Source organism: Brienomyrus brachyistius, chromosome 18 (assembly GCF_023856365.1).
Source record: "Brienomyrus brachyistius isolate T26 chromosome 18, BBRACH_0.4, whole genome shotgun sequence".
NCBI classification, from domain to species: Eukaryota; Metazoa; Chordata; class Actinopteri; order Osteoglossiformes; family Mormyridae; genus Brienomyrus; species Brienomyrus brachyistius.
In genome coordinates, this window is record NC_064550.1 from 19,942,181 (window position 1) to 19,968,942 (window position 26,762).

Consider the following 26,762-nt stretch of genomic DNA (forward strand, 5'->3'; position numbering starts at 1 on the left):
AAATTCTCAAAAATTTTGTGTAAAAAAAGCACTTAGTTTAAGTCCATCTTTCCGGTGAAGTAGTTTCTTCCTGTTATGCACTTTCCTTCATTTCCAGAAAATTCAGCCTTGTAGCTACCGTTGTGTGCGAGAGAGTCGCTTCTCACCAGAGAGATATATTTCCAGATCTCCTGCATGTATGTTTACTTTGAATGGCTTGTCTACAACTATCCAACTGGAACAGATACGAAGGTTTTACTGTACTGTGCAGGGTTCACGCAGAAGTGATTTCATCAGGGTTTCCTACATTTGGCGTCAGTTCCTGCTGCTGCATGAGTCTCTTACCAGGTGGAGATATCATCTGGCACCAAAGAAGCGAAGCCTGTCCGAGGAAGATGGATCGCTTTTTAAACAGAAATCAAAACACTTGTGCCCCAGTGGTTGTCGAGGAAACAGCACAGAGCAGTAGAGTCAATCACAAGGCATTAAAGGGTAATACACCAAATTTTACCCTGTACATCAGGTTGCCAAGCCCCCCACCATGAAGAAAAGCAGATGTCCTAATTTAAGGAAAGTAAAAGCACTGACAGTACACAGCTTTGAACCTCAAAACTCAAATCAAGCAGTAATCTATTGCCAATTTGGGATAGTACTTTTAGTAGTGAAATGTCAAATTTATTTAAAAAAAAAAAAAACTATAACGTAATATTTCAAGCTGAATCAACAGTATGAAAATAAAATTGCTTTGTGCCTTGAGTTCTGTTTTAATAAAAAAAATGAAAAAAAAACACTAAAACTGGATGTAATGCTTAAAATTTCCCCCTTAAACAGAATATAGAGTAGAATAATGGAACATGATATTCAATACCTCTGTTCCATTACTGTACTTATAATTATGGTTAGTATATTGTATAGCTTGCACTGTTCACTTTTAATTTTATTCCTTTATTCTTGGATTATTCCTTATTCCTTTACTCTTTTATTTTATTTCTATTCATCTGTTTTGCTTAATTTATGCTCTTTGTTCGTATATGTTGTCTGTGAATGTAAGCACCAAACACTGCCAAAACAAATTCCTAGTATATGCAGTTGTACCAATAAAGTGAATTCTGATGCGTGAATGATTAATGACAAATGGGTAGTAATGTAGCCTCACACCTCCAGGATGGGGGTGGGGTTGACAATCATCCCCAGCTCTGTGTAGTGTGTAGACTACATTCTGCTATGCAAGGCAGTCTGGAGTTCACAGTGCGTGTCCTGCGATGGACTGGCACACCTGCCCGGGAGGAGCCCAGCCTTGTGCCCTTTACTACCCGTGAAAGACTTCAAATTCACTATGACCTGCAGGACAGGAGGTTACTGAAGATCTAAGGAAATCCATAAATCGATTATTAATGCCTGAATGATTCATTTGTCTGTTACGGGGTTAATGGAAGCTAAGGGGGACAATTACTTTAATGCACATTTTTTTTTGTGCCACAAGGGGTGGGCAGAAACAGGAAATAAAGGTGTTAGAAAAAACAATGTCAGAGCGCTACAAGGAACCGGTCTGCGTGGCTGATTTGTGACGTGCCTTCAGGTGAGCGTCACGTGACTTACGCGAAAGCCGGGAGATGAAACATTCTGATGGAAGAGCAAGAGATGAAAACTAATTTCTAACGGCGGGCATTTCCTGTACTTCTCCTGTACATTTCCTGTACTGAGGTAATGCTCAGAAAAAAAGGAAAAAAAAAGTAATAAAACTGCGAAAGGACGAGGAAAAACAGAGAATCCGTGGAAGGTACAGGAAATCAAGAATATAAACACGAGCTGTCTTACAGCTGTCAAAAGTTATTCTTTGCTTGTTTCTAGAAAATTTAACACATTTTCAAAGGTCTATAGCTCACATGAAAGGGCACAGAAATCTATAATTTCATCTGATTTATGAGCATATATATCAAACTAATCTCCTCAGATCAGTGTCACCCACCAGGTGGTGACAGAGGGGAACATGTGGGTACATACCTGGGGGTTTTAAGCAAACAATCCAAGCCTACAGCTAGACGTTTATTAAACCAGAAGCGTGCGAGGTGGCACCACAAGCAGGGCAATAAAAAACAATGGAATCAGACAAAACGCTAGAAGGAATCCCCATTTATTCTGTGTACGTAAAACTGCCACCTTAAACCCCTAAACAGAGACGTGAGTTAATTACGGAGCCCTTAACACGCAGAAGGATTCACAAGACATGTTTCGACATGGTGGCCTTGGCGACCACAGTGGTGTAACAATGTACAGGGCATCTAATGAGAATCACGGAAAATTGGCAGGTGAAATTGTCTTGCGTGTTTTCCCAGGTTTAGACAACAAGACGTAAAACCTGTCTTTCAGAGTATGAGGACACACATCTCCAGGGTCACAGATTATGAATAATAAAGCAAAACAGAGCAGATTAACATTAGCAACTGCATGATAAATAATATCTACTTGTGCACATAATTTTAAGCAACCTAACAATCAATTATTAATGTTCACATGTTTTCATATGGGGTAATACATTTTAAATGTTCCAGGAGAATATTGCTCAGTGTTAGGATGTAGGAAAACACAGGTTTACCAAATCTTTGAGCCAGGAGTAAAGTCATATCCTATCATAAGCTTACAGATAAGCCACATTGTTACGTATCAATGGGCTGTTTATACTACCGGCTAGCAAACACACACCATTATGTTGCCTAAAACTTATCGCACACACATCAGCGCAGATCAAACTTTTGAGTCCTTTAAAAAGAAATAATTTAGAATAGAGAATCAATTATGATTTAATTTTATGTAGAGAAAAGCAATTTGTTTGGGAGGCAAGTTTAAACACCACTGAGCTGACCAGGGTTCATCAGGAAGTCACTGTAAGTATCTTGACTACTCTATCCTTGGGGAATGTAGCCGATACCAAAGGGAACTCATTCAACACTGTTTTCCATGTAGTGAATGGGGCATGACCAAGAATAAGTAACTGAAAGGTAGGAGATGGCCATTAAGCGAACTTAACAGTATCAAACTAAGAATCGGTACAAATGCTGTCATTTGATACCCGTAACAGAGCACACAGGAAACAGCACTTCTGAAATAACGTCTCAATGGATGCTAATATCGTTGTCTTTGGTTACTCTCCCTTTGTCGTTCTTCTGGATGTTGCTTGCATGTGAAGGGAATGGAGAGGCGATCAAAAGGGCAGTCAATGCCTCAGTGGTTGGAGGGTTGAGGGAAAGGTACAGGAGTGAGCCTTTGTGAAATGGCTATTTGTCTCCAAAGGAACAGGCCAATCAGCTGGATTAATTGCTCCTGCCACAGAATCGGTGCACAGTGTGGGATCCCTGGAATCACAAACGCACACAGAAAGCTAAGGCCAGCAAGGAGGTATCCTGTAAGGTGTGCTTTAAGTAATAAACTTTGGGGGATAATGCACACCTAACTTTCATATTTTGTGTTCTTATATGCATTTATTTATTAATAATTGCACTGTGTTCCTTCACTGCCAGTGACTATAAGCAAGACAGATCGGCTACTGGATGTGAAGTACACACACAAACATTGAAATATTCATTAATATTTGTCCATAAATCTGGAAAACCAAGGGGTGTTGTTACAGTCAGAAAACTGAATAAAGCTAACTTTACCACAGTGCCCGAGTTAAAATTTAAACCTGAAAACCCACTTTTGTAGTGCACATTATTAAGTGTACAGTTTGTGGTGTATATTATGTAAGTTGCACTTTCAAGCACACAAGTGTGGATGATGCAGAGTGTAGATTTTTTAGTGTACACTATGTAGGGTGTGACTGGAAGGGCACACCCAGAGGGATATGCTCGGTAGGGTGCACTCAGTATCGAACCCTCAGTATAGCTCACTCTGTAGGGTACATACAAAAGGGCACACACTGCAGAGTGTACTCCGAAGGCGCACTCTTTAGGGTTAGTGTTGCCGTACGGGTTATAGCTTGGGTTATGCTTCCCTGTATTATTAGGGCTAGGATTAGAATGGAGGTTTGGGATAGAATTAGGCTTACATCTTTGCTTACCAGTAACCCTAACGTTAACCTTAACCCTAGCTCTTCCCCATCAGTAAAACTAATATCAACCATAACCACGATAACCTTAATAACCCATGATTACATCAATTTGGGAAGAAGAAACTGTGGAAGTGTGATTTGGATATGCATGCAGTACTTTCTCCATGCTGCAGATGGCATCATAACACCACATTCTATAAGGAACCTTATATTCAGTCATTTTTTTTTGTTATTTATTTGTTTTTTTTTTTGCTTGCCGACGGTGTGCATAAGTTTGTGAAGCTGATGAAGTGCTCAAAGGAGAGAGAGAGAGAGAGAGAGAGAGAGAGAGAGAGAGAGGCAGACCAGACATGACACCAACAATTGACTTACTTAGAACCACTGAGCAGGCAGGAAAGGCTACTTCTTCTTCCCTCCTAATGACATGTTCTCAGTTTTTTTCTTCTGTACCTCGTAGAATAATAGACACACCTTTATGTTAGCGGGTTAGTCAACCAAGACCTTCTGTTCAACTACAGTATAGCCTCATCATTGAAGATATGATGAAGCTATAAGGGTATGATGGAGGGAACAATGGAAGGAATGCTCTTAACTACAGGCTGCTCCACACTGCTGACCATGTGTACAGTTTGGAGGGCTTCAGGCAGACTACGGGGCTGCGCACGCATCGGGTGATGGGTAGGAGAATCGGGGGAAGGCGGAGCTACCTCAGTCATGGCATCATCGATCTGCTTCAGCTCCTCGTAGTGATCGCGAGAGTCCCGCAGTGGCTGAACCATGATCTCTTCGATCTGTGGGAATAGCTGAAAGACAGAGAGATAGGCATTTGTTTACAACGTTCGGTAATATCGTTGCTGTAATTTCTTACATCGCTGTCTGTTCTGTTCTGGTCGAATGTTGCTGGTATGATGCCACGCAGACACACTCACCTTCATGACCGTCTCGAACATGGGGATGAGGACAAATTTTATGAAGCCGATCTGTGCCGTTGGCTTGGTCACCTTGTCCCGATCCATAAAGGGAGCGACGGGGAGTCCTTCAGACTTCTCTCTGTCACTCTGGACCATGTATTGTCCAGACAGCAAGGAGGTTGTTATCATGAAAATTTCGGTCATTCTCCTCTAAAGAAAATGTGACTGACAATTCTTGAAAATCCTCATTACGACAATGAATATAGCACACACAACATTTTGGTAACCTGCATAAAGTACTCTTCCAGTAGACAATCCACCCAGGGCTCAGCTACTTCAGTGGGCCTGACCTCGTTGGAAATATCACAGCATTTGATAAGAACCATCTTCAGCTGCTCATACGGACACACAGACAAACACGCACAGAAGAAGGAGCAGCTTTAGCGCAGAGAACCACAGTATCAACGTAATGTGTCCTGCGGGCATATCCACCCATTTTATGTGGATTGTGTTCTTGGACCCAAATGTTGAGTGGAACACATACACATCTGATGTGCTCCTCATTGGTGAAATCAAAGCTGTCCACCTTCTGCTTGAAAGACTCCAGTATCTCCCCATGTCGGGCCATATCTGTGGCTAGTATGAGGGTGATAACAGCCTGCAAAGAAAATGCAAATTAATCCAGATCAAAGAAACTAAAGTGAAATTAATCCAGACCTAAGAAATTAAGGTCAAACTAATCCAGACCTAAGAAATGAAGCTCAAATAACTTCAGACCTAAGAAACTAAGCTATGAACCACCACTTTATGAAAGGTATAAACACTTCATAAAAGGTATAAAGAGAAGCGTGCATCAAGGATTTTTCATCTAGTATCTAGCGTGGTACTAGACCAGGGATGTGTAATCTCCTCCAGAAAGAGCTGTTGGGTATGTGGGTATTCACTCCAAATCCCTAATTAGATTACTAATTAGAGGATTTATTGACTGAAGGATCCGCACACCTGGCTTTGAACAGCCGACCTAAAGGTGATCCCAAAAACCGGCACCCACACTGGCCCATTGTGGATAAGATTGCCCATCCCTGTACTAGTTGGTATCTGGAAACCTTGCATGCCTGAAGAGTACTGCAGTTTTATTGCCCTGTTAAGCTTTGAGTATTATGATGATAATAGTAAGTCTACCACCAATCGAAAATCAGCGTCATTCCAACATACTTGTCGGATTTGCTTGAAGGCCTCGGGTTCTACGTTGCCGAAAATGTTGCACTCGGGCAAGGAGAGGATCTGGAAGGCCACAGCGCAGTGGTGGTTCTCCAGCGGGGAGATATCATTGTAGCGCACTGCAAGCTCCGTGCGGGCATTGATCTGGTACCTGGCGTGATATGTCATACTTTGCTTTATCTTGGCTTTGATTGCCCTTGGGCTGAACCATGGTGATGACGCGTATCTGGCTGGTCGACTTACGTGTTATTGTAGCCCGGATGGTCCAGGTCATGACAGACAGCTGCAGTCATGAGGATGCCCATGTCAGCCAGTGTGAGTCTCTCCTGAGGCAAGAAAACACACAGACCCATGTGTTGCTCCACTTCCAGGTTCCTGATTCATCTATGACCACCGTTACCACCTGGACTCTGCATGAATGGCTCGGCGTTGGCCATCTTCTGGTTAGGGACACGGCCTCACCTGGAGGTTGCACAGGTGGATCATGCCATACATCATCTGGCTCACGCAGAAGCAGTGGCGGAAGTTGTGGAAGGGGTTGCTGCGGTAATTCTCCTGAATGGCCAGCTATAGCAGGGCACAGAGAGGCTAGCTTACTCACACGCAGTCAACCAGACCCTGCAGAGAACCGCTGTTTGTTCAATTTCTGACACAGTAAAAACTGGTGAGTACGATTTTTACCAGCCAGCGCTTGAGCGTAATGGGGTTAATGTTGAACTCCTTCACCAATCCCAGGTCATGGTACATGTACTCCAGGCAGCTCAGCATCTGAACTGGCCACAACGAGACAGTGGTCAGATCAGAGTGTAAACACTATACACGATATTACCGCGCTCGGCTCAGATTCCCAACTATATGCTGTAAGGCTTGTGTTCAACTCAGATTGCAAGGACCATAACACCTTGATCGGCATCTAAACCACAGATTATGGTCAGCTGAAGATGTAAGTAACTTCGAACAATAAGACCGTGGCCAGCTTAACACATCAGCTGCATAAAGGGCGTGCGGTTGGAATATCACCTAAAACCAGAGGATGCTACTATAAAACTGTGCTGGCTACAGGCTCTGAACCTTGCATGACAATTCCAGGGACAGTTGAGCAAATATACATGGCAAAACTGTAGTTTAAGTTGTTTTTTACACCGCAGAGCTGCTTGGGACCTGCCTCATTGTGCTCCCAGTGCCAGACATCAAACGTGGGTTTCTTCAGGGCCTCGATGGTCTCCTGGGACAGCGTGTACTATGGGATTCCAGCAGAAAGAGGGAGGTTCAGTCATAGTTCCAAAGACCTTGAGTAGTTCCACAACACCAGGTCCTTGAGCTCATCAAAACATGCATGGAGACAAGGTTGAATGTCCATGGAGAACCTTAGGATAGCTTGGGACGTCACGCCTTGGGGACAGCTTCTTCCCGTCATCTGAGAAGTTGTATTTGCATGGGCAATTCATCCTGGAGTGAACAAAAACTGTCAGATAAAATACATTTTCATGAGATAAAAATCACACTCATATATGAGACACATTTCATTACTTTTCCGTGCAAGAAATGTTGACACTAGGAGCAACTGCAATAACAAAAGAATTTGGTAATACTTTTTTGGATTGAAAAGTGAATAATTCATCCTGCAAAAAATGTTTATTGAAATGCTGAAAGAGTAAAAAAACAACATTTTAGCTCCATCCAGTGTTGACCAGTGGAACAACTTTGCACTATCTGCATTACACAAGGAGTATTTCCTTCGGTTGCTGTATACCAAAGATGAACGCAACCATAAGTCTTCGTTTTAACTTTTAATTTCGTTTTAAAAATAAGTATGAACCATAGTTTAGTCGAAATTTAACGTCACCAAAAAATTCTACTTACTCTATCAACCTCCCTCCACCTCTTGAGGTCATCTCGTCACGAAGTCTCTTGAGGTCATTCTTGCACTTCTCAATCTCCACTACCTTCAGTCCCTCCACTGAAACAACCAAGGGAAAAATGCTCCGTGGGTTTAAAACATTTTAATGAAGTTTATACATTTTTTCAAGTATTGCTTTACAAGTATTGCTTTTGAAATTGGCAAAATTATTTTGCAAATAATTTGACCCATGAAGTTCAGAGAAGGTCGGCTTTAGATGTGAGACAAGCCTATTCTTCTGCTTTTACAGAACAGAAGAGAACAGAAGACAGAAGGTCTTCGACTTACACTCCACCCTCTTCTCCAGCATGGCCAGTCGATTAGTGACCTCGGTTTTCAGCTCGTTGATCCGAAAAGCCCTGGACGGAAAAGGGGATCCGTGTGCATGTGGCTCTGATGCCCACAGCAGTACTGAAACTCGTCTAATGAACCAGCAATGCCAAGAGAATGAAGTGGTACAGGGCAGAGAGGAGCGACCACAGAGAGGACCACAAACACACCAACAAGGTACCTGCTGAACTGCTCTGCCACCTGAGACAGGACGTTCTGAAACACGTCATCCTTCTCTGTACAAGAGACACAAAGGTGATTCATGGCACCCACTCATTACCTAACACAATGAGTTAAGTGACCCTCCATTGACCGAACGATAATAAATATCGCTTTTAGCACAATGTGACGACACACTGAAATGCACAGCACATCCTTAAGCCTGTACCTCCCAGCTGGCCAGCAGATAACGGCACGACTTTGTACAAGGAGCTGTGAGATAAGAAGGACGAGAGACAAAATAAAAATGGTATTATATCTATACAATATTGACATCATAGGACTAACTTTAAGATTGGCAGGACGTTTTACTATTAATAAGGCATGAATTTAAATGTAACCTTTCCTAGTGCTCTATAAGTATTTATACTAACGGTAACTTGTACATAACGATAATGGTTGGATTACTTGGGCGAGTTGGTGGGCATGGTAGGATCGATGGAGATCATGGCACCCCCCGAATCCAGTAGCGTTACGGCTGTGTTCCTAAAAACAAGCGGGCAGAGACACAGCTGGGCGCTGTCTGTGATATACCTGGCCAGCACGCGCACGCAGGCTCAACATCCAGCTGGCAGGCGCCAAAACCAAAGGGCGACCACCTCCTCGCACCACTTTAACGCGAGACTCATAAAGACTTGTTGTTTATTTGCCATTTGCATAAGTACAGGTACATCGGAATGCCTCTTTACACATATCCCATCATGCTCTCCTTTCTGAGACATACACACACATACATACAGTTGATAGTGAAGCTTTTGGTCCGAGCACAGGGTCAGGCCATTTATCCGGCACCCCTGGAGCATGATGGGGGGTTATGGGCCTGGCTCAAGGGTCCAACAGAGATGTGGCTATTCTGCAGAGGCTGGGGCTTAAACCGGTAACCCTCTGGCTGCAGGCTCTGAGGCCAAACCCATAACCCATACACCCAGATAGCAATAACTGGTTTTTGAGGAGCTGTGCCAGAATGATTGTGGTTACGCAAACACTGTGAAATCATCTGTTCGGCATAGACTTAAGAAGTAGTGATTTAGTGAGCAGTGCAGGTGGCCCCTTTAATACCCAGGTGCTGGCTGTCTCGGGCATTAGATGGGGTGGGGGGGTTTATTGGGGGGGAGGGTCACTACTGACCTGGGGATATTTGAGGAGGAGCAGAGCAGCTCCCTGATGTCACAAGGGCTGCAGTGCCGACTGAAGAGCACCTGTAGAGGGCAGCAGCGAGTCAGTATAACACACACACACACACACACACACACACACACACACAGATTAGAAATCTGAGTCTTTGTGGTAACTTTCCATTCATTTTTATGGACACAACCCTAATCCCAACTATACCAACCGTAACCCTACCCAGCCCTAAGCTTGGCACGTAACCGAACAAAATACAAAAAGCTTTTTGCTTTTTTTTTAAAAAAAAACTTTTTGATTGCGTTCACAGCTTTTTATAACATTGAGTTCCCTTTGTGGGGACTGAAAAACATCCCCATAATGTAAAAAAAACAGGTTTTCATCACATTATGGGGACATTTGGTCCCCACAATGTCATACATAATACTCCCCCCCCCCCCCCCCCCACACACACATACACAAACGCACCCGATTCTCAACAGCCCCACATAAGGCACACCTGACACCCCAGCCTGCTGAGATCTCCTGCAGTTGATGCCACTGAGGACCCCTCATAGAGACCACTACCAGATTGAGGGCCTCACCCCCGAGACTCACACAGGTACAAGTGCGCTGTCACAAAAAGCTGTTCCCCGCACTGCATAGAGGAACACATTCTACACGAAGGACAGCTGTGCCACACAAACGAAGCATCTGGAATCATCTAGCCATGTCCCGGAACTTTCAGCTAGTGCTATCTTAGCATGCACGTCTCTGCGTCACACACCTTCACAGCGCTCCGTCAAGGGCAGCTGGAGATGTCGTACAAAACAAAAGCCCCCATGATGAGAGAATGGAACTGACCCTCAAACAATGGGAGCGGAAAGCGAGAGAACATGCTAGCGCCAGGTGTCGGCGCAGTCTACTGTGCCAGGAACACCTGCAGGACACAATACCCCTTGTTCTGTTGTTTGTTTTTTTCATGGCTTTGTCAAGGGGGCTATTCTAGTGCACACTCAACTGTCCCGCAGGTTTGGCTCTGCCCACAGATGGCCCCTACTCTCGCTGAGTGGCGATGAGGGTGAAGTCACGCACGGCACCGTGGGCACAAACTCCTGTTCCCATTGGTGCTCAAGAAGCTCTACATGAGAGGAGGCATCTGCTGATGAACTCCTGTGTCCCCCCCCTCCCCTGAGGATTTCTCCAATTTCTGCACTCCTCAATCCCCAAATGTTAACCAGCAGACCTCAGAACACGTTTCTGCTTCAACTCGGCCCTTTATGGAATCGCACAGGGAGATGGATGCCGGGATTTTTTTTTTGCATCTGTAATAGTGATATGGGAGAGCACTCTCTGAGAGCACCATCTGATCATCAACTCTTACCAACGCAGATCAGAGGGCAGGGGTGGACTGGCAACAAAAAACCTGCCTGCTTGTTTTATTGTGCCACCGCGGGGGGTCGGGGATTGGGGTTGGTGCCCCTCTTGGTATATTTTGCAGATTGCAATCAATCACTTGACCACCAATTATTATCCATTAACCATCTCCTTCGACTGACCTAGAAATGTGCCGAGATCGCCCGATAGCTTGGGTGCCCCTGACACAGGCCTTCCAGTGGCTGTACTGTAGTTATCTATTTCGCTTTAATCCAAACAGTAGAACATTACGGATTATTGCATGTTACTGCTAAAACAGCAAGAAGGCCCTACCTTCTGAACTTTGCCATCCACGTCCAGGTACACGGTTTTGGGGGCGTAGGAAGACGAGCTGGAGCCCATGGCGCTCGGTGCCGTTCGCAGCCTCGAAACGAAGACAGCGGAGTGCTGGCTGGCAACCTTCAGCTCTCAGTGAGAACTACGGTTCCTCCACCCCTAACCTCTCAAGCTCAAGAGTCTGTTCTGGGAGTGAGAGACCAAACCCGGAGATGAGGCGGAAATCTGGCAGAATGACAGTGTGGTTAAGGGCATCACTGTGTCTGCCAAGCAGCCCAGGTCACACACCCTGTGGCACTGTGGACATGGCCGCTCTCAAAAGCTTCAAAAATACATAACAGAAAATAAAGTTACGTACACATGTCACGAATTTCAAAGAGGAAACATTTACCACCACGATTCAGAAGCACCTCCAGGAACAGCTTCATATTTGCATATTATGTGTGTAAAGCGATCTTGTATATAGTTTGACTACTTTTTATTTTACATTACTCCCAGACATTAAAAGCTAATACATGTATACTTAATAGCCAGCTATAGCTATGGCAAATTTACTTAACTTTTATTATACATTTTCATGTGTACATTAAACTTGTCTGTAATTCATTCCATTAAATGATCCACGGTGAAACGTGCATCTTAAGCTAACAATATGTAAAATTAATTCCTTATTACTTTCTAATTCTGAGAACCTATTAGCAGGACACCGAAACTGCCTGTTCCCAACAACGTTTTACAGGCTGCTGCCCCCAAAGGCAAATTAACAGGCTTTTCTCACTGCGAGTACAATTACTTGCTAGGAGGAGGAAAAATATGCTACGTGAAAGTATTTATGGAAATTTCCACGTGGATGCATACTATACTACTAAAGGTGACAAGTCTCTCTCTCATTTGTGGCGGAGGACTCTGACCTGAAGAAAAACTAAATTAATTCCAAATGAAGCCTGAACATTCGAGTTATTGTCATACGTGCAAAAGCGCAGGCAGAAGTTCACAGTGGTCTTTTTATTGGTCCATAACCACATGACATGTTTTTAAAGTGATTTGCACCGGGAAATAATGGAACTTAGTAACTTCTGCTAGCACACCCGCTGATAAATGGATTGAATCAAGTAATATACAGTTTACGATGACTAATAAACTCACTGATTGAACTCAACTAATATACTAATTATATGCATCATAAAATGAATGTCCAGGTCTATAAATGAAATATCATAATAGTGCAAATAAACCTGCTCCATAATATTCAGCAGCCTCACCGAAGACGGCAAAGATTCTATGACCAAACACTGAAAATAAAGCCCGTTACTGTGACTCACCTTTTGAGCGACGCTCCTTTCGTCTTGCTCTGAGGTTCTCAGCTCGTTTGTGCGTTGCAGGCTGACACAATGAACAGGGAGGGCAGGGGGGGGGGGGTGCTAGGAATATTGAGGGATCTTAAATTTAATTTCCACTCTCCGCTGTTGCCAAGGGACTGTTACTACGGCCGCCCCTGTGTCCCCCATGCCATCTGTTGCTAAGGAAGGATCTTGCTTGATGATAACAGGGTGAATAACTGCTGATGACACCCCCCCCCGCTGTTTCCCCAAGCAAAGGTGAACCAAAGAAATGTGTACGTACAGATGAGCCTAGACATCACAAGCACCCCACGTGAATTTCGTGAAAACGGTGAGCGTCAAGGTCTGGCATATATTAGAAGCAAGCTGACATTCGGTACTCGTAGCCAACAGGTTAAGTCTAGAGGAAATGGGCAGTGATAAAGATCCGAGTAACTTTGTCCAGAAACTTCCCTGACAAGGAACTGAGTAATTGTAACCCAGGTGTTTTGAAATTTGGCAAATTATGTAAGATGCACTTATATTCTAAAAACACGGCCTCTATGAAAATTAGAGGAGGTCTAAATTAAAAGACTCTCTGTACCAGACAAATTTTTTGGTCAAATTTTTTTTTTAGCTTGTGGTCAAATCTGGAAACATGCATGCAATCAGAATAAGGACACATTTGGCTTGGTAACTGAAAATGATTCACTAGTTTTAATAACTAGGCCTATGGATAAAAGTCTATTAGTCATGGCAGTGTAATTACGCAAATGCTTTGTAGCTTTAAGGACTTATATTTATCTAACCGGTTCATAGAAAATGTTTTGGCCACTTGTTAGAAGGTGCCGGGTAACACTTTGTACAGCATGTGTGCATCTTTGATTCAATTTTTTTTTTTATTTTGCCCTTAACTAAACAGGCCCGAGATGGTGATGTGAAACGTTAAAATAAAGAAGGTGTTGCTATGAGGGACTGAGGCGAGAAGGAACCTGTCCAGATTGTACCTGCATCTTACAATCCGCTTCTAAATAATTATGCCCGAAGGAGCGGAGTAATTTAGGGGCGGCCTGCTTCTGCAAAGTCTACGTGCCGCGGCGCAGACAGAAGAGCGGCGTGTCCCTCCGGTGTAATTATCACCTGCCGAAAAGGAGGCAGGGGGCCTTGACCAAGTAAGAGAAAAGGGGGGGGGATTTGGGACCAGGTGGTATCATGGAAAGCGGCAGCCCTCCCCCCCAAAAAAATAAATAAGTAACGGAGACCTCCGTCACCTGTTGGTTTTTATTTAAGTCGGAATTATGAGAAATAAGGTGTCGGACAGAGGCTTCAGTAACCATGGAAGCAGAGACTGATCAACACGTGAAAATGCAATAAGCACAATTTTAATGATAAAAGGTGCAGAACAAGATGAGAGAGGCAGAAAGGCATTAGTAACATAACCATTCCATATTAATGACAGCAGCTTTGGACCACTGCCGGCCGGACTCTCCTTCCAGCGGGTCTTTAGGTCCCAGAACATCTAAGGATTTCTCCATTTCCATTCCCCCCCCCTCTTTCTCCACACCCACCCCTTGATGTTGCAATTCATTGTGAGTCTGAGAGATGAAAGTCCCTTATTAACGCAAGTTTGCAATTTACAACCTCGTTGGAAATTTACTAGATGAATACTTGGTCCCTTTTTTAAAAAAGATGTTGATTTTTCCGATGCTGGTTAGTGCTTCCCTTGTAAAGGATGGTCGTCAGATTTCTTTAAACCTGGAAGAGATATTAAGGCTTTTAGATTCAAGTAAGCTTTACTTATAAACGGTCAGGATTTCACAGCATCCTCTGGAACATGCATTCATAGACTGACTCATTCATTAAACTTTCTGTTTGCCAGCACTGGGTCACAATGGGCCTGGAGCCAGGCGGACAGGGAATGCAGCAGGGGTAAAATGCCAGGCCATCAAATGGCGCGCACACACAGACAATCACACTGCAAATTTACACTCAATAAAATCACCTAACCATGTCTCTAGACTGTTTACACATGTCCAAATTCACTACTTATTCAGCTAAAGTCATGGTTATCGACAGTCTATCGAATGACATAACACAGAGGATTGGGGTGTGTGTGTGTGTGTGTATGTGTGTGTGTGTGTGTGTGTGTGTGTGTGTGTGTGTGTGTGTGTGTGTGTGTGTGTGGGGGGGGTTGCTGAGCACCTGATCATTTTGCACGAATGCATGAAAGTGCCGCTTTTACCGCAAATTGTACTGGTGGAGCATGTCTACACCCTGCAAAAGACACACACATGCAGCTCCACATCTGCTGAGACTCATTCATTGTCGTGGAGACACCCAAAATGTACCCAATCTCAAAATTCAAAGGAACATTCTGGCACGTTTTTAAAAAGCAACCCTCATAAAGAGCATCAAGACGCCACACAAACAGACACAGTGTTCCCGGCAAAGGACAAACTGCGGAGAGTAGTGCAACCCCACGGAAACTCAGGAGCCCGAAAGGAACACGCAAACTATGCATGCATGCACAGGAACCAAGTGCATTCGAACCCGGTGCCCAGGAGCTGCAGGGAAATCCGGCATCCTCACATTGGGAGCAGCATGGCAAAAAAAAAACAACGAAAAACACTTACATTGAACCCACATCTACCTCCTTAACACAGCATGCTCACACTTATGGAATTAGGAATAGTGAACAGTAAAGGTTTTGCGATTAGTGGGTGACCCTGTGCTCTCAATCCAGACTTCACTCTCACCAGTGTCTGCCTCTTATAGCAGCAACATTATATATACAAGAACCAAGGAATTCCTATGTACCTGCAGTTACGTAAATTATATTTACGTAAGGGTTAGTACACTTCAAGACACGCATTATACGTTTTTAAACGCACAGCCGTTAAGACAAAGAACCACCACATGTCCATTAAACCACTTACACTATAGTTACTAGACATTCAGCTGACTTTATGACATTATTTTCACGTTTATGAGCCGAAAACGCATGTATTAGTATAACTACTTGTGATTAAACATTTCTGTTTAGTTTCCGTTACTTTTAAACTGTGTTCGACTTCCAGAATTTTAAGTTATGCTGGTTAGAATTAAAGATTATAATAGGGCATTGATTTACTGCTGGTGCTTTGCTGGTTGAAAATTATTCAACATGCCTCTGACCAACCAGACTTAAGAATTCAACAGTGCCATGGTATTGTTAAAATTAAGATCCTCAACAGTCTTGACATCATTATACTGACCAATGAGTGTTTAACATAACCATGCTAACTAGCTAGCTTGGGTTCCGAGGTGAGGATCACTAGTTTTAATTAATTTGACCCTTGCTATTATACTGCAGACTGTGGGGTTTATCAGGACGTTTACGAAACTCAAAGCTTCATCCAGAAAATCAACTACATAACATCAATCATCATGTATATTACACTAAATGTTTTTTTTCCTATAAATCTGCACAGTTCAGGCCACTCAAGTTGGTCTCAAGTTTAAAGGAGATGGCCGATGGTCTGGGAATAGCATACAATCAGACCCCCTATTTATAAGAACTGGTCTCCACGACGACCATAAAAACCACTTACTCTGTATTAATGGGAGAGTTAAGGGGAAGTGTAGAATCAGGGGAAGTTCGTACATGCGGATTTGATCATCAAAACTGAGGGATGTGGCGCATTTAATTAATTGCTTTGCACTGAAAGTCAATGCCTTTGTAAATATACCAGATTACACTTCAGTATTTTGTCCTTCATAGCCGTAAGCACTGATTGAAAACAAAGGATTGGGGTTTTGCAGTAAGGTCATGTGACGGGGACAAGTGACAAAAGCATTGGAGCTTGTGAGAGGAAGAGGGGAAGGGAAAGGATGAAAACAGGATGAGTGATAGATTAAAGTGTTTCTAGTCACTGGTCACTGGTCCTATGTTGCCAACACTGATACTCACCCCCTCTGCCGAGTGCTGTATCCACACCAGCCTCTCACCTCCTTGATGACAAGTCTGAACAAAAGCTAACAAGGTGCAAAGAGGAAGCGATGTCACCTCAGGCACTGACATTTACCGCCAATGATCACAAAGAATCATGCCAAGGTGTTTCTCAATTAAGGGGCAACCTGGGGATGTGGGGGGGTGGTGGACTGAAGCTGCTTTCTTTTTTGGACACCTACCAAACAAGCGAGCAGGTCTGCAGTGATCAACATGTAGAATACGTTATTCCACCCAGTTGGAGAAATCACGCCAGCCAGCAGAGGGCCAAGGGCGGCACCTAGTGGCCATTAAGGAAATATGCAGTTTAGAACTAAAATAAAATTCCGTTTGTATATGTGCAATAAACACTGGTGAGAAAAGTCTGTAAGATTATGCTTTACCCTAGGAGAAACCTTCATGTGAATGAATAATGTTTCAGGGCAATATTAATAGTTAATGAGTTAATTATGCAGCATTTACGATTTTGTGAACTAATGAAAACAAACGAACAAAAAAAAAAACAATTATGAGGACGGACACATTTATAATGTTCAGGATGAACATTCTCTACTGACCTATGGACCCCGTCCCGTCAATGATGGCGGTAACCGTTGACAACGCCCTAGAGTTTCCTCTCAAGCTCTCGTGAGTGCCCTGGAGCGGGGAATTCCACAAAGACATTAAACAATCTCGTTCGGGCAAAAGCAATTGAGGCTCCAAAGAGGAGAACGTGGAAAAAAAACACAAAGCTACACACAGGACTTCGGAAGGATCATCACAGCACCGCGCAGGTTACGGGAGCCGGCGAAACACTCACCAGGTCGGCAGACACGGCTGTGGTAATGAGGGCATAGGGCCCATTGACCAGGGCTCCGCATAACAGCAGCATACCTATGAAAAGACAGGCCCCAAGAGTCACTAGTCAAAGTGAAAAACACTGAGTGGGAAAAGATGCCCTCTGCTGGGGAACTCATGCACTGCGGTCTGCCGTGTACACGTTAACACTGATGTTACACTGTAAATCCCAGTACTGATAACATGGAATGAAGATACATTTATGTTTTGTTTACGTTTATGTTTAGCCTACATGGCTAAACAAAACAACAAAGCTGACACAAATTAAGAAAAAGGCTAAAAGACGCATATGTACATGTATATGTAGCAGGTAGGTAAACGACAGTGTTTTCTGCTGAACCAGGACATTTTTCCCTGAGATAAATCAGAGTCCAAAGGATCAGATTTCAGTCATAACTCACTTTTGATAAAATATGGAGTTATTGCGTTTTGCCTTTGTTTGGCAGAATGATGCACAATCTACATAAAAACAAAAACAAACGAAGAATCCCATTTCTCACCAATAGTGGTCGGTAGTCCATTTTGTCCAATTTGATTGTACAGGAAGAGCTTTGAGGGGAAAAACAAAGAAAATGTTAAAAGCATATTCTCTTTATACACTGAAGCGGCCAGCGCATTTAAAGAGGTTCACAGCTACACGCGAACTTCCTTTCAGGGTCTGGCACCAAGGTGGCGGGCTGCCCCACGGCCGATTCTCACCCACGTGTCGGTGAGTTCGCACCATGCCATCGAACGCCCGCTATGACACGTGCTAGAGGCCTTGCCACCCCTCCCCGCCCCTGGTCCCTCTCCCCGGTTTAGAATACGCTGGAGAGCGCGGCGAAACCGCTGTGTATGTGGAGAAGTCACACAGGGCTGCAAGACACGTGCACACGAGGGTGTGCACAGCACGAAGGCGTGCTGACAGGATGCAGAGTGACAAAGTCAGCGATTCCAGCCAAGTTCAAACCTCAAGAGGCAGAGTGAATAGGCAGCTATGAAGAAGAGCACAACCTCAGATGTGCAACTGCCAGACGAAATAAAAAGGACTTCAACGCTTTACTAAAGCATTCTTCAGTTTAAGGGAATGAACTATGCTTAAATACATAATACTGTTTCAAACATGCAGCAATGTAACACTTTCAGAAATTTTTGCACAAAGTCAGGCTTTCTTTGGGTTGGGGATTCATTGAGTGCAGGTTGCGTTTGACGCATAATGTTGGTCTAATACATTAATTTGCTTATCCTGTAACTGATACCATGGACACACATGGAATAACCACACCTTCTATAATATGGGATTTATTTAGAAATGCTCATTCTGTTCATGAAACCCTCCATCCCTGTAGACGCCCTAAAGGCTGTCTGCCACGACCCTGTGACCTACAGGTACCAGTGGGAAGGCATCTCCTGAGCCAGAACCTCATCTCTGCACTGATCTCAGTCCAGAAGCTGCTCTCTTCATTCCTCATGCGACCCCATTACCATTTTCAAAAATATGTGTCTGTATACGTGTCCCCCCCCCCACAAAATATGGCACAAACTTGTGCAATTTCTTGCATATTAAATCCTTCAGGTGGTCTTTGCATGCTGTGGGATTTTGTTATTGGATAAAAATATACACATGGCCCTGTGTTATCTGTGTGCCTGTGTTCAGGATGTTTTTAATCCACTTTAAGAATTTAACTCCAAGTAGTATAGTATCCCACTACTATAGTACAGTTTCCATTACTGTAGTATCCTATTATTATAGTACAGTTACCATTAGTACAGTATCCCGCTACTATAGTACAGTTACCATTAGTATAGTATCCCAAAACTACAGTATAGTTTCTATTACTGTAGTATCCTATTATTATAATAGTTACCATTAGTATAGTATCCCACTACTATAGTACAGTTACCATTAGTATAGTATCCCATTATTATAGTAGTTACCATTAGTGCAGTATCCTGCTACTATAGCAGTTACTATTAGTATAGCATCCCAGTACTATAGTATAGTTACCATTAATGTAGTATCCCATTATTATAGTATAGTATCCATTAGTATAACATAATTTGATTATATCCCAGAGAGCACATTTCCCTGTATTGTAAGTCACTTTGGATAAGAGTATGAGATAAATGAGTAAAATGCAGGATGACAGTTCTGTGCCGAATGGCTATGAGAGTCAGTATGTTAGTATGTTCCGTGCTGTAGCATAAGGCACTCACCATGGGGGCGGCGACAATCAGCATGACGAAGCAGGTAGTGGCTCTGCCCTTGGTGTAATCCGACACCAGTCCGGCCAGGATCCCCCCTGCCACATGCACCACACTGTCAATTACAGCCTCTACGCCCCCCCCCCTTGGGAAGGGTCTTTTAATTGGCACCAGACAAATATACCCAGCAGCGACTGGTTCATGTGCTCATCCAGGTGATGGCGCCCTATCACAAACAAACGACTCCAAGAGGAACGATAACCTCCAATGCTTACCCAGAATTCCTCCAACGTCAAACAGGGTCGACATGTCCCCAGCTCCCTTTGAATCAAAATGAGCTAATAAAAATGGACACAGAAATAAATAAGAGACGAGACATGACCAAAATACTTCTCAAAATACCCAAAAACTGACACAAACAGTCTATTATCAATACTGAGAGTAAATAAGGTTTAGTAAATCAGTGCTTTTGGAGTAAACTGCCTGAAAATATTCTGTGCCGTATCAAGATGTATCAAGCATCTGCTGCCTGAAATCAGTAAGTCTGTCTTAAGTTACAGAGGCCTCTATCTGACCTGGATGTTTTGCCAAACCTAATTTTTAAAAGCAGAGACCACAAGCTCATTGAAATTGACGACGCTTACCGACATTCGCGATGTACAAAGGCAGCCAGTACAGGAATGTGTAGCTGACCAGCTTGGCGAAGAGCAGGCAGAGGGAGAACTCGATAACGCCCTGAAACACAGAGGGTGCAACGGTGTGGACACCAGCAACACGCAACATTCTCGGATTACTTAAAGGAGGTTCCAGGATTTTATTATGTGTCACAAGCAAGGTGTAGAGCCCCACAGTGTGTACATTCCCACAAAGTGTAGAGCCCCACAGTGTGTACATTCCCACAAGGTGTAGAGCCCCACAGTGTGTACATTCCCACAAGGTGTAGAGCCCCACAAGGTGTAGAGCCCCACAAGGTGTAGAGCCCCACAGTGTGTACATTCCCACAAAGTGTAGAGCCCCACAGTGTGTACATTCCCACAAGGTGTAGAGCCCCACAGTGTGTACATTCCCACAAGGTGTAGAGCCCCACAAGGTGTAGGGCCCCACAGTGTGTACAGTCCCACTTGGCTGTTAATTGCTGGATTTTACAGAATCACTGAAAGGTTTACTAACTGGAATCCGCAAGGCCCCCATGAAGCTGATGGCCTCCTCTTCCTGATGGATGTGCTCTTGGTTCACGGGTTGTGGGCTGCTGAATATCTCCTCTGTGCTGGAGGCATTGCGGAGAAGGGGCTCCTGCTCGGGGCATTCCTATAAGACAGCCAATCAACTCACAGCAAAGCAAATGCCGACTACAGACCACAATATAAATAAAAGTATAGGCATTGGAGAGAAAATTTCCCACAATGCTCAGTTATACGCCAGAACAGGAGAGAAATCCTATCCACACTTACATGGTGTTGGGGTGGGATGCAGTTCACATCTTCTGGTCCTGGAAAAACAAGTTACTTACATTTTTACTGCTAAACACTCCTCACACCTTCTTTAAAACATTTACCAGAAACTAAGAGGAAGCTTTCTGACTAATACATTATTATTAGGTATGTTTAGGCATAACCAGGACTGGAAAATAAGCTCGCCCACGCACCTGAGGCGAGTAAGTTAGACGAAGAGCGAGTACAAAAACTTGAACATTAGCCCGCTGGCTAGTAAAAAGAAAAATTGCCTGTCAGACTACATTCTTTACTGAACTAAGCCAGGTAGCAGCAGAAAAATTCTTAAGTTCCACCACTGGGTGCAGCTGTTTTGAAAATACAACCTGCACTGTACATTACGAGAGTTTCCAAAATCTAGGGACCAACATTAGCAGTATTCAGGCAGGGCAAGATATACGAACTTTCCACCAGGAAGAGAAAACAGATCACTCCTGTCACGGCAATGATGATTCCGGGAACGATGAAGGACAGGCCCCAGGTGGACGAGACGAACACACCAGCGATCAGGGAGCCCAGGATGTTGCCCACAGAAGTGTGGGAGTTCCAGATTCCCATGATAAACCCTCTCCTGAGAGAGAGAGAGAGATATGGAGAGAGAGAGAGAGAGAGAGAACATGAGGAAAATTATAGGAATCCCCAAAGTTATCTACTGTGTTGACATTTCATGCATTCAAGGTTCTTGGTACAGGGGCGGCATGGTGGTGCAGTGGTTAGCACTGTTGCCTCACACCTCTGGGATCCGGGTTCGAGTCTCCGCCTGGGTCACATGTGTGTGGAGTTTGCATGTTCTCCCCATGTCGTCGTGGGGTTTCCTCCGGGTACTCCGGTTTCCCCCCACAGTCCAAAAACATGCTGAGGCTAATTGGAGTTGCTAAATTGCCCGTAGGTGTGCATGTGTGAGTGAATGGTGTGTGAATGTGCCCTGCGATGGGCTGGCCCCCCATCCTGGGTTGTTCCCTGCCTCGTGTCCATTGCTTCCGGGATAGGCTCCAGACCCCCCGCGACCCAATAGGATAAGCGGTTTGGAAAATGGATGGATGGACGAATGGAAGGTTCCTGGGTACAATATTTATAACTTAGCTTTTCCCATCTTAAATTGCACCGATTTTACAATGTGCCGTATGATTCTGCTGAGGTCATCGTTATTCATGTGAACAGAGGGTAAACTGCACAGATGGCTAGAGAACGTGCGTCTCACTCACTTCCCCTTTCCAAACCAGTTCCCAACACAGGCCACCACTGCAGGCCAGCCTGTGGTCTGCACCACTCCGTTCATGACCTGAAAATTAAAAATCAGGAACAAAAAAAAAAATTAAACTATGGTCAGGGCTGGAAGTCACATGCATACACGAGTGAAGGGGTGGGGTTAGGTATAACATTCCAGTGTCATCCATGAAAAGTCATATGATACGATGGTCATGTGATATACTGAGATAAGGGGTTTTAAAGCGGCCTTCTGTTATTCGCTTCCCCTTAGACAAACCCCCCCTCCTCCCTGGAGCTTGAGGCCTGGCTATTTTCGAGTAGAGAGCCCAAACAAAGCACTCCCCAAAAGCACCATGTAAGACGGAGGACTCTGCTTTTAAGAAACAATGTCGGACATCATGAATCACAGAGTAAGAACGAGCGTGGCATCAACAGGGGAGGGAAGAGTGGGCTGACTTCACCTGGACGAAGACGTAGTACCAGATGGAGTGGATGTTCCAGTAGAAGCCCAGGCCAAAGAGGGAGGTGAAGAGACCACTGAGAAGCATCCCCGTGGAAAGGTAGTAGCGCAGAGGCAGCCTCTCCCCAAAAATCCCACTGCGGAGAGGAAAAAAGGCACACAGACGTCAAGGAGGCCCCCAAACAGACCCCGCCCCCCCCATGCCAGTTCACGCCATGCTGGCATCACACAAACAGTACCTGAAAAACATGCCAATGGCATAAGCCACAAGGAAGGAGTTGTCCAAAGCACCAAATAGTGTCTGGTAGTTGTCTTGGTCTGAAGAAGGAAGCGATGATGTGAGGCTCATAAAATAATTCTGGGCTTAACTGTTACTGGCACATGGATACCACTGATCTCTCATCATGCTGCTGTGTCTGTGGTCTCTGAACGTTTTAAGAGATATATAAATAAAACCTGAGTTTGAGTGACAACATTCCAGCGCAGATTTGGAGCTTGAGAGTCAGGGTAGACTGCATGACTAAACTGAACATGCTTCAATTGGGAAAGAAGAACAACGTTGCCCCCAGGATAAGCCGAGTGGCATTCTGGAAACCTCAAGGAATAACCGGGGAGCACATGAGATGGATGAAATGGACATACTGACCGAAAGGGGCCCAGTCGCACCACGTCTCATTGTTGGTTGTGTTCAAGTGCTGCGGCTGGATTATTAATGAGCAGTTTCTGTGCAGCTCACTCTACAAAGGGGGGAAGAAAAATAAAGACAGGTGAGAAGCGGACCCTCACAGAAAGACCGAACACCCCTCAATCACAGGCACATGGAACATCCCAGGAGTCATGTGACAGGGCAACAGTCAGCCATGCTACCTACACATGATTCAGCCAAGCTCTTAGCTGGTGCAACGCTAACCACTGTCAGGAAGTTAGGTGCACTGACACAGGACTCACGAGCCAAACAATCAGAACACAAGAAGTTAAACAGCAGACGTTGTGTGCTCGTTCTCTTTTACCTTGACAATGCTGATCGGCTTTCGGGACAAGTGGTAACTGGTGTAAAAGACGAATGTGAGAAAGAGTGTGTAACCTCTGTACCTGGAGGAAGAGAAAAAACAGCTCTGGCCACACAGGCTTTCATATTTGCTCGGGGGGCGCGCTTTGCACCGTGAACACAGTTACTTCATACACAAACAGGGTTGCCAGCTGCTGAGCTGCCTGTCTTGAGATTTTCAGCTCGAGACAAGTCTGCACACGCATTCACATGTATGTAACAGTTCTTATAGTCTGTAGGGTTTGCAAACTATATATATATATATATATATATATATATATATATATATAATTTATTTATTTGCCGTAAGACCTTCTCGCGTGAGCCTGAAGCGTAGGCGTCACGCCAGATGCAAGAGAGCTGGCAACCCTGCGTGAACGTGTGTCAGAAGTGACATTCTTTGGTTTTTCTAAAGCAGATTTCTGGCTAGTACAGGTTGCAATGGAGCAATACTTCACCGTCTGATAAGCCATATCCGCAAAAAGGAAGCGAAACAAATCGTTAGCAAAGAATTATGTTTGGGGGAGAATACATATATATAAGATTATTATATTAATACTATATAAGAGGAAGTGAAACGTTCAGATTTCAGACTGTTAAATGAGTAACCACGGCAGTACTTGATTCCCCTATGCAAATGTCCCGTTCACATCACATTAGAGAGGCGTGAAAATAGCGGTTCTTCGTTTGCTGCGCCGGTTGCTGTTTTAGGGGGAGGCCGGCTTGCAGACACTCATCTCCGGCCGGTTGTCCGGGAAAAGCAGTTTCACTTTAGCGCTTCTCCGTTTCATCGTTGCACTCCGACGGGTCTAAATGCGGCTTCGCAATTTGGGTAATAAGGGCTATTAAGAGCAGCTGATTACTGAAAGCTGCATTAGTACGATTTCAGATCTGCACGCCTGTCAAATCAGGTCTTTTCAGTACGGATTGTGCAATGCAACCGCGATTTCCACTTCCTTGCTCTCGGAAATCTCTTAAAAGGTGTCCCTTTGACGCATCAAACACACCCTGCCGGGAAAAATATCTGAATGCGAGCTGTACTTTAAGGTTTTTGTGTAAAAGATGGATGCGGCTGACAATGGAGGGCGCATGTATCACCCCCCGGACACGTTGCCATAAGGCAGTGTCACCTAATTCTTAGGCTTATTGGTCAGTTTCATCCAGCGGTTCCTTACCAGCTCTCTCTTGAGAAGGACGTGATGAGCCTAATGCCCGGCGCCAGTGAAGACCTCATCTTGAGAGAAAATTGTCTTTTGTCCCTTTTGTTTAATTCGAGTCAGATCGCCTCCCAAACATCGCTGTCATTGATCTGGTACGCAGCCAGCCTTGTTTCTAATTACGATCAAGACCAATATATAAAAAGCAGAGGTAAAAGAAGTATTTTATACACTAAAACTGGAAAACATAAAATGAAAAAAATACAGTAAAAATAAATATACAACCAGTTAACGTTGGCTGTGGTCTCTTGTGGGTTATAAAAAAATAATATACCGCATATATAATTTAATGTTAAGCACCAGACCAGATGGGCTACAACTGAAATCAGCTATATAAAACCCGGCTCCAAATACAAGACGCAATAGCTCATGTCCTACTTCCTGGGAAGAAAAAACAAAACCTTACGGAAAACACACGTTAAATTTCCATGGATTTACTCTGCCTCACGCTCAGGTCGTGAAGCCAATAAATGTTTAGTCCATATTAACAAAGCTCTCCTTCCCAACGCGTCACATGATTGCTGCGTCGTCTGCGCATAAAAATAATATATCCATTTCTATAAAAAAAAATTAAACGCTCCCTTATTTCCAAGCCCAGCCGATCCGACAGCGGAAAAAAATAAAAGTCAACATGTGATATCGGCGGATGACGTCAGCGCTCAGGCTGGTCTGTTAACTGTTTAAGCGCCGCGGACAAGCATACGCTGTACATGCCTGTCTACAGTGAAATGTTGTCTTTTTCCTACCTGCTCCCTGGATTGGGCTCACACAGGAAAACCTAAGACCTACTAATAAGAGACATAATATTAAAAATAACAGAATTAAAATTACAATAAAAATTAAATAAGACAACAAAATATGAAAGCAATACCTGCATTTACATAAATGCAAGTTAAAAAAGATGTCGAATAAGTCCCATTTTGACTTGAATGCGAGATAACGTGGTCCCTGATAAGTCTTGTCTGTTTTAGAGTTTATTGCGAAATTATACCCATCGATGTGGCAAACACACCACAAACGCTTCAAAAAGAGATGCAGCTACTCTTATACTTAGACGGTCAGATGCACGTTTACATAAAGGGATCATCACGTAGGCCTGCTTGAGTGTTCAGGGGCTTTGAACTGCGATAAAAGGTGATAAGCATGTAGAATTTAATTTGCAGTGTATTATTGTATGAAGAATGCAAAACAGGAAGCTTGTTTGAAGATTCCCTCCAGCGTGTTTCCTGCGAGTTTAAGAAGAAGTGCATCCAACGCACACTGCGGTCCCCAAGGACGTAGGTCTAGAACCACCAATCTACCAACATGTAGATTGTTCATATAATGAGACAGTGGTTACCCAGCAGTCAATTAAGCTGCAAATTCAACTAACCGGCATAACCGGTTTCGCACTTTACAATTATATGTTGGACTGACTTAAGTACATACTGCTGCATTTTTACCAGACACAACTCTGGCAGACAATTATATCTGGTAAAGAAAAGAAAAAAAGAAACAGAGTCCTGGCCTAAGTGATCCATAGACTGCAGCAAGTAGCTTAGAATCGTAGGAACTTTATCAGTAGTAAAGAGAAAAAAAAATT

The 26,762-nt window shown here is 44.0% G+C and overlaps 2 protein-coding genes across 6 annotated transcripts; both read right to left on the minus strand.

Moving 5' to 3' along the window:
• Positions 1-2,114: 2,114 nt before the first annotated feature.
• pde9ab (phosphodiesterase 9ab) lies at positions 2,115-12,805 on the minus strand. 3 transcript variants are annotated; one of them, XM_048983121.1, is made up of 20 exons: positions 12,751-12,805; positions 11,426-11,609; positions 9,737-9,807; positions 9,017-9,094; positions 8,778-8,821; positions 8,571-8,625; positions 8,348-8,418; positions 8,023-8,119; positions 7,527-7,608; positions 7,325-7,399; positions 6,841-6,927; positions 6,622-6,726; positions 6,403-6,485; positions 6,154-6,310; positions 5,483-5,596; positions 5,226-5,330; positions 4,957-5,085; positions 4,735-4,830; positions 4,400-4,477; positions 2,115-3,332 (listed from the first exon to the last, which is right to left on the minus strand). In XM_048983121.1, the coding sequence occupies exons 2-19, from the start codon at positions 11,492-11,494 to the stop codon at positions 4,427-4,429; spliced, it is 1,569 nt and encodes a 522-aa protein (XP_048839078.1). In that variant the 5' UTR covers positions 11,495-11,609; positions 12,751-12,805; the 3' UTR covers positions 2,115-3,332; positions 4,400-4,426. The 3 variants fall into 3 exon arrangements, with proteins under 3 accessions (XP_048839078.1, XP_048839077.1, XP_048839076.1); XM_048983120.1 differs by having other exon boundaries at positions 11,426-11,614; positions 12,751-12,801; XM_048983119.1 differs by lacking the exon at positions 12,751-12,805 and adding an exon at positions 12,104-12,163 and having other exon boundaries at positions 11,426-11,614.
• Positions 12,806-14,113: 1,308 nt separating this feature from the next.
• On the minus strand, positions 14,114-25,812 carry slc37a2 (solute carrier family 37 member 2). Of its 3 annotated transcripts, XM_048983123.1 has the most exons (20): positions 25,587-25,812; positions 25,139-25,295; positions 23,926-24,007; positions 23,562-23,652; positions 23,155-23,233; positions 22,917-23,052; positions 22,452-22,528; positions 21,651-21,817; positions 21,208-21,245; positions 20,927-21,064; positions 20,401-20,491; positions 20,032-20,094; positions 19,769-19,854; positions 18,073-18,121; positions 17,535-17,608; positions 17,293-17,371; positions 16,918-17,015; positions 16,697-16,761; positions 15,298-15,331; positions 14,114-14,502 (listed from the first exon to the last, which is right to left on the minus strand). In XM_048983123.1, the coding sequence occupies exons 2-20, from the start codon at positions 25,195-25,197 to the stop codon at positions 14,497-14,499; spliced, it is 1,512 nt and encodes a 503-aa protein (XP_048839080.1). In that variant the 5' UTR covers positions 25,198-25,295; positions 25,587-25,812; the 3' UTR covers positions 14,114-14,496. The 3 variants fall into 3 exon arrangements, with proteins under 3 accessions (XP_048839080.1, XP_048839079.1, XP_048839082.1); XM_048983122.1 differs by having other exon boundaries at positions 25,139-25,812; XM_048983125.1 differs by lacking the exon at positions 15,298-15,331 and having other exon boundaries at positions 25,139-25,810.
• Between the last annotated feature and the right edge of the window lie 950 nt (positions 25,813-26,762).

What these genes read in the sequence shown, in the direction of transcription:
- pde9ab (XM_048983121.1), bottom strand. Translation starts at nt 11,494, where the DNA reads ATGGGCTCCAGCTCGTCTTCCTACGCCCCCAAAACCGTGTACCTGGAC. An exon ending in ATGCCCACCAACTCGCCCAA is followed by an intron (nt 8,822 to 9,016) that starts GTAATCCAACCA and finishes CTTATCTCACAG; the next exon opens with CTCCTTGTACAAAGTCGTGC. An exon ending in TGTTCGAGACGGTCATGAAG is followed by an intron (nt 4,831 to 4,956) that starts GTGAGTGTGTCT and finishes TCTGTCTTTCAG; the next exon opens with CTATTCCCACAGATCGAAGA.
- slc37a2 (XM_048983123.1), bottom strand. Translation starts at nt 25,197, where the DNA reads ATGAGGTCTTCACTGGCGCCGGGCATTAGGCTCATCACGTCCTTCTCA. An exon ending in AGCCGATCAGCATTGTCAAG is followed by an intron (nt 23,653 to 23,925) that starts GTAAAAGAGAAC and finishes CCCCCTTTGTAG; the next exon opens with AGTGAGCTGCACAGAAACTG. An exon ending in TGGACTACCGACCACTATTG is followed by an intron (nt 17,609 to 18,072) that starts GTGAGAAATGGG and finishes GTCTTTTCATAG; the next exon opens with GTATGCTGCTGTTATGCGGA.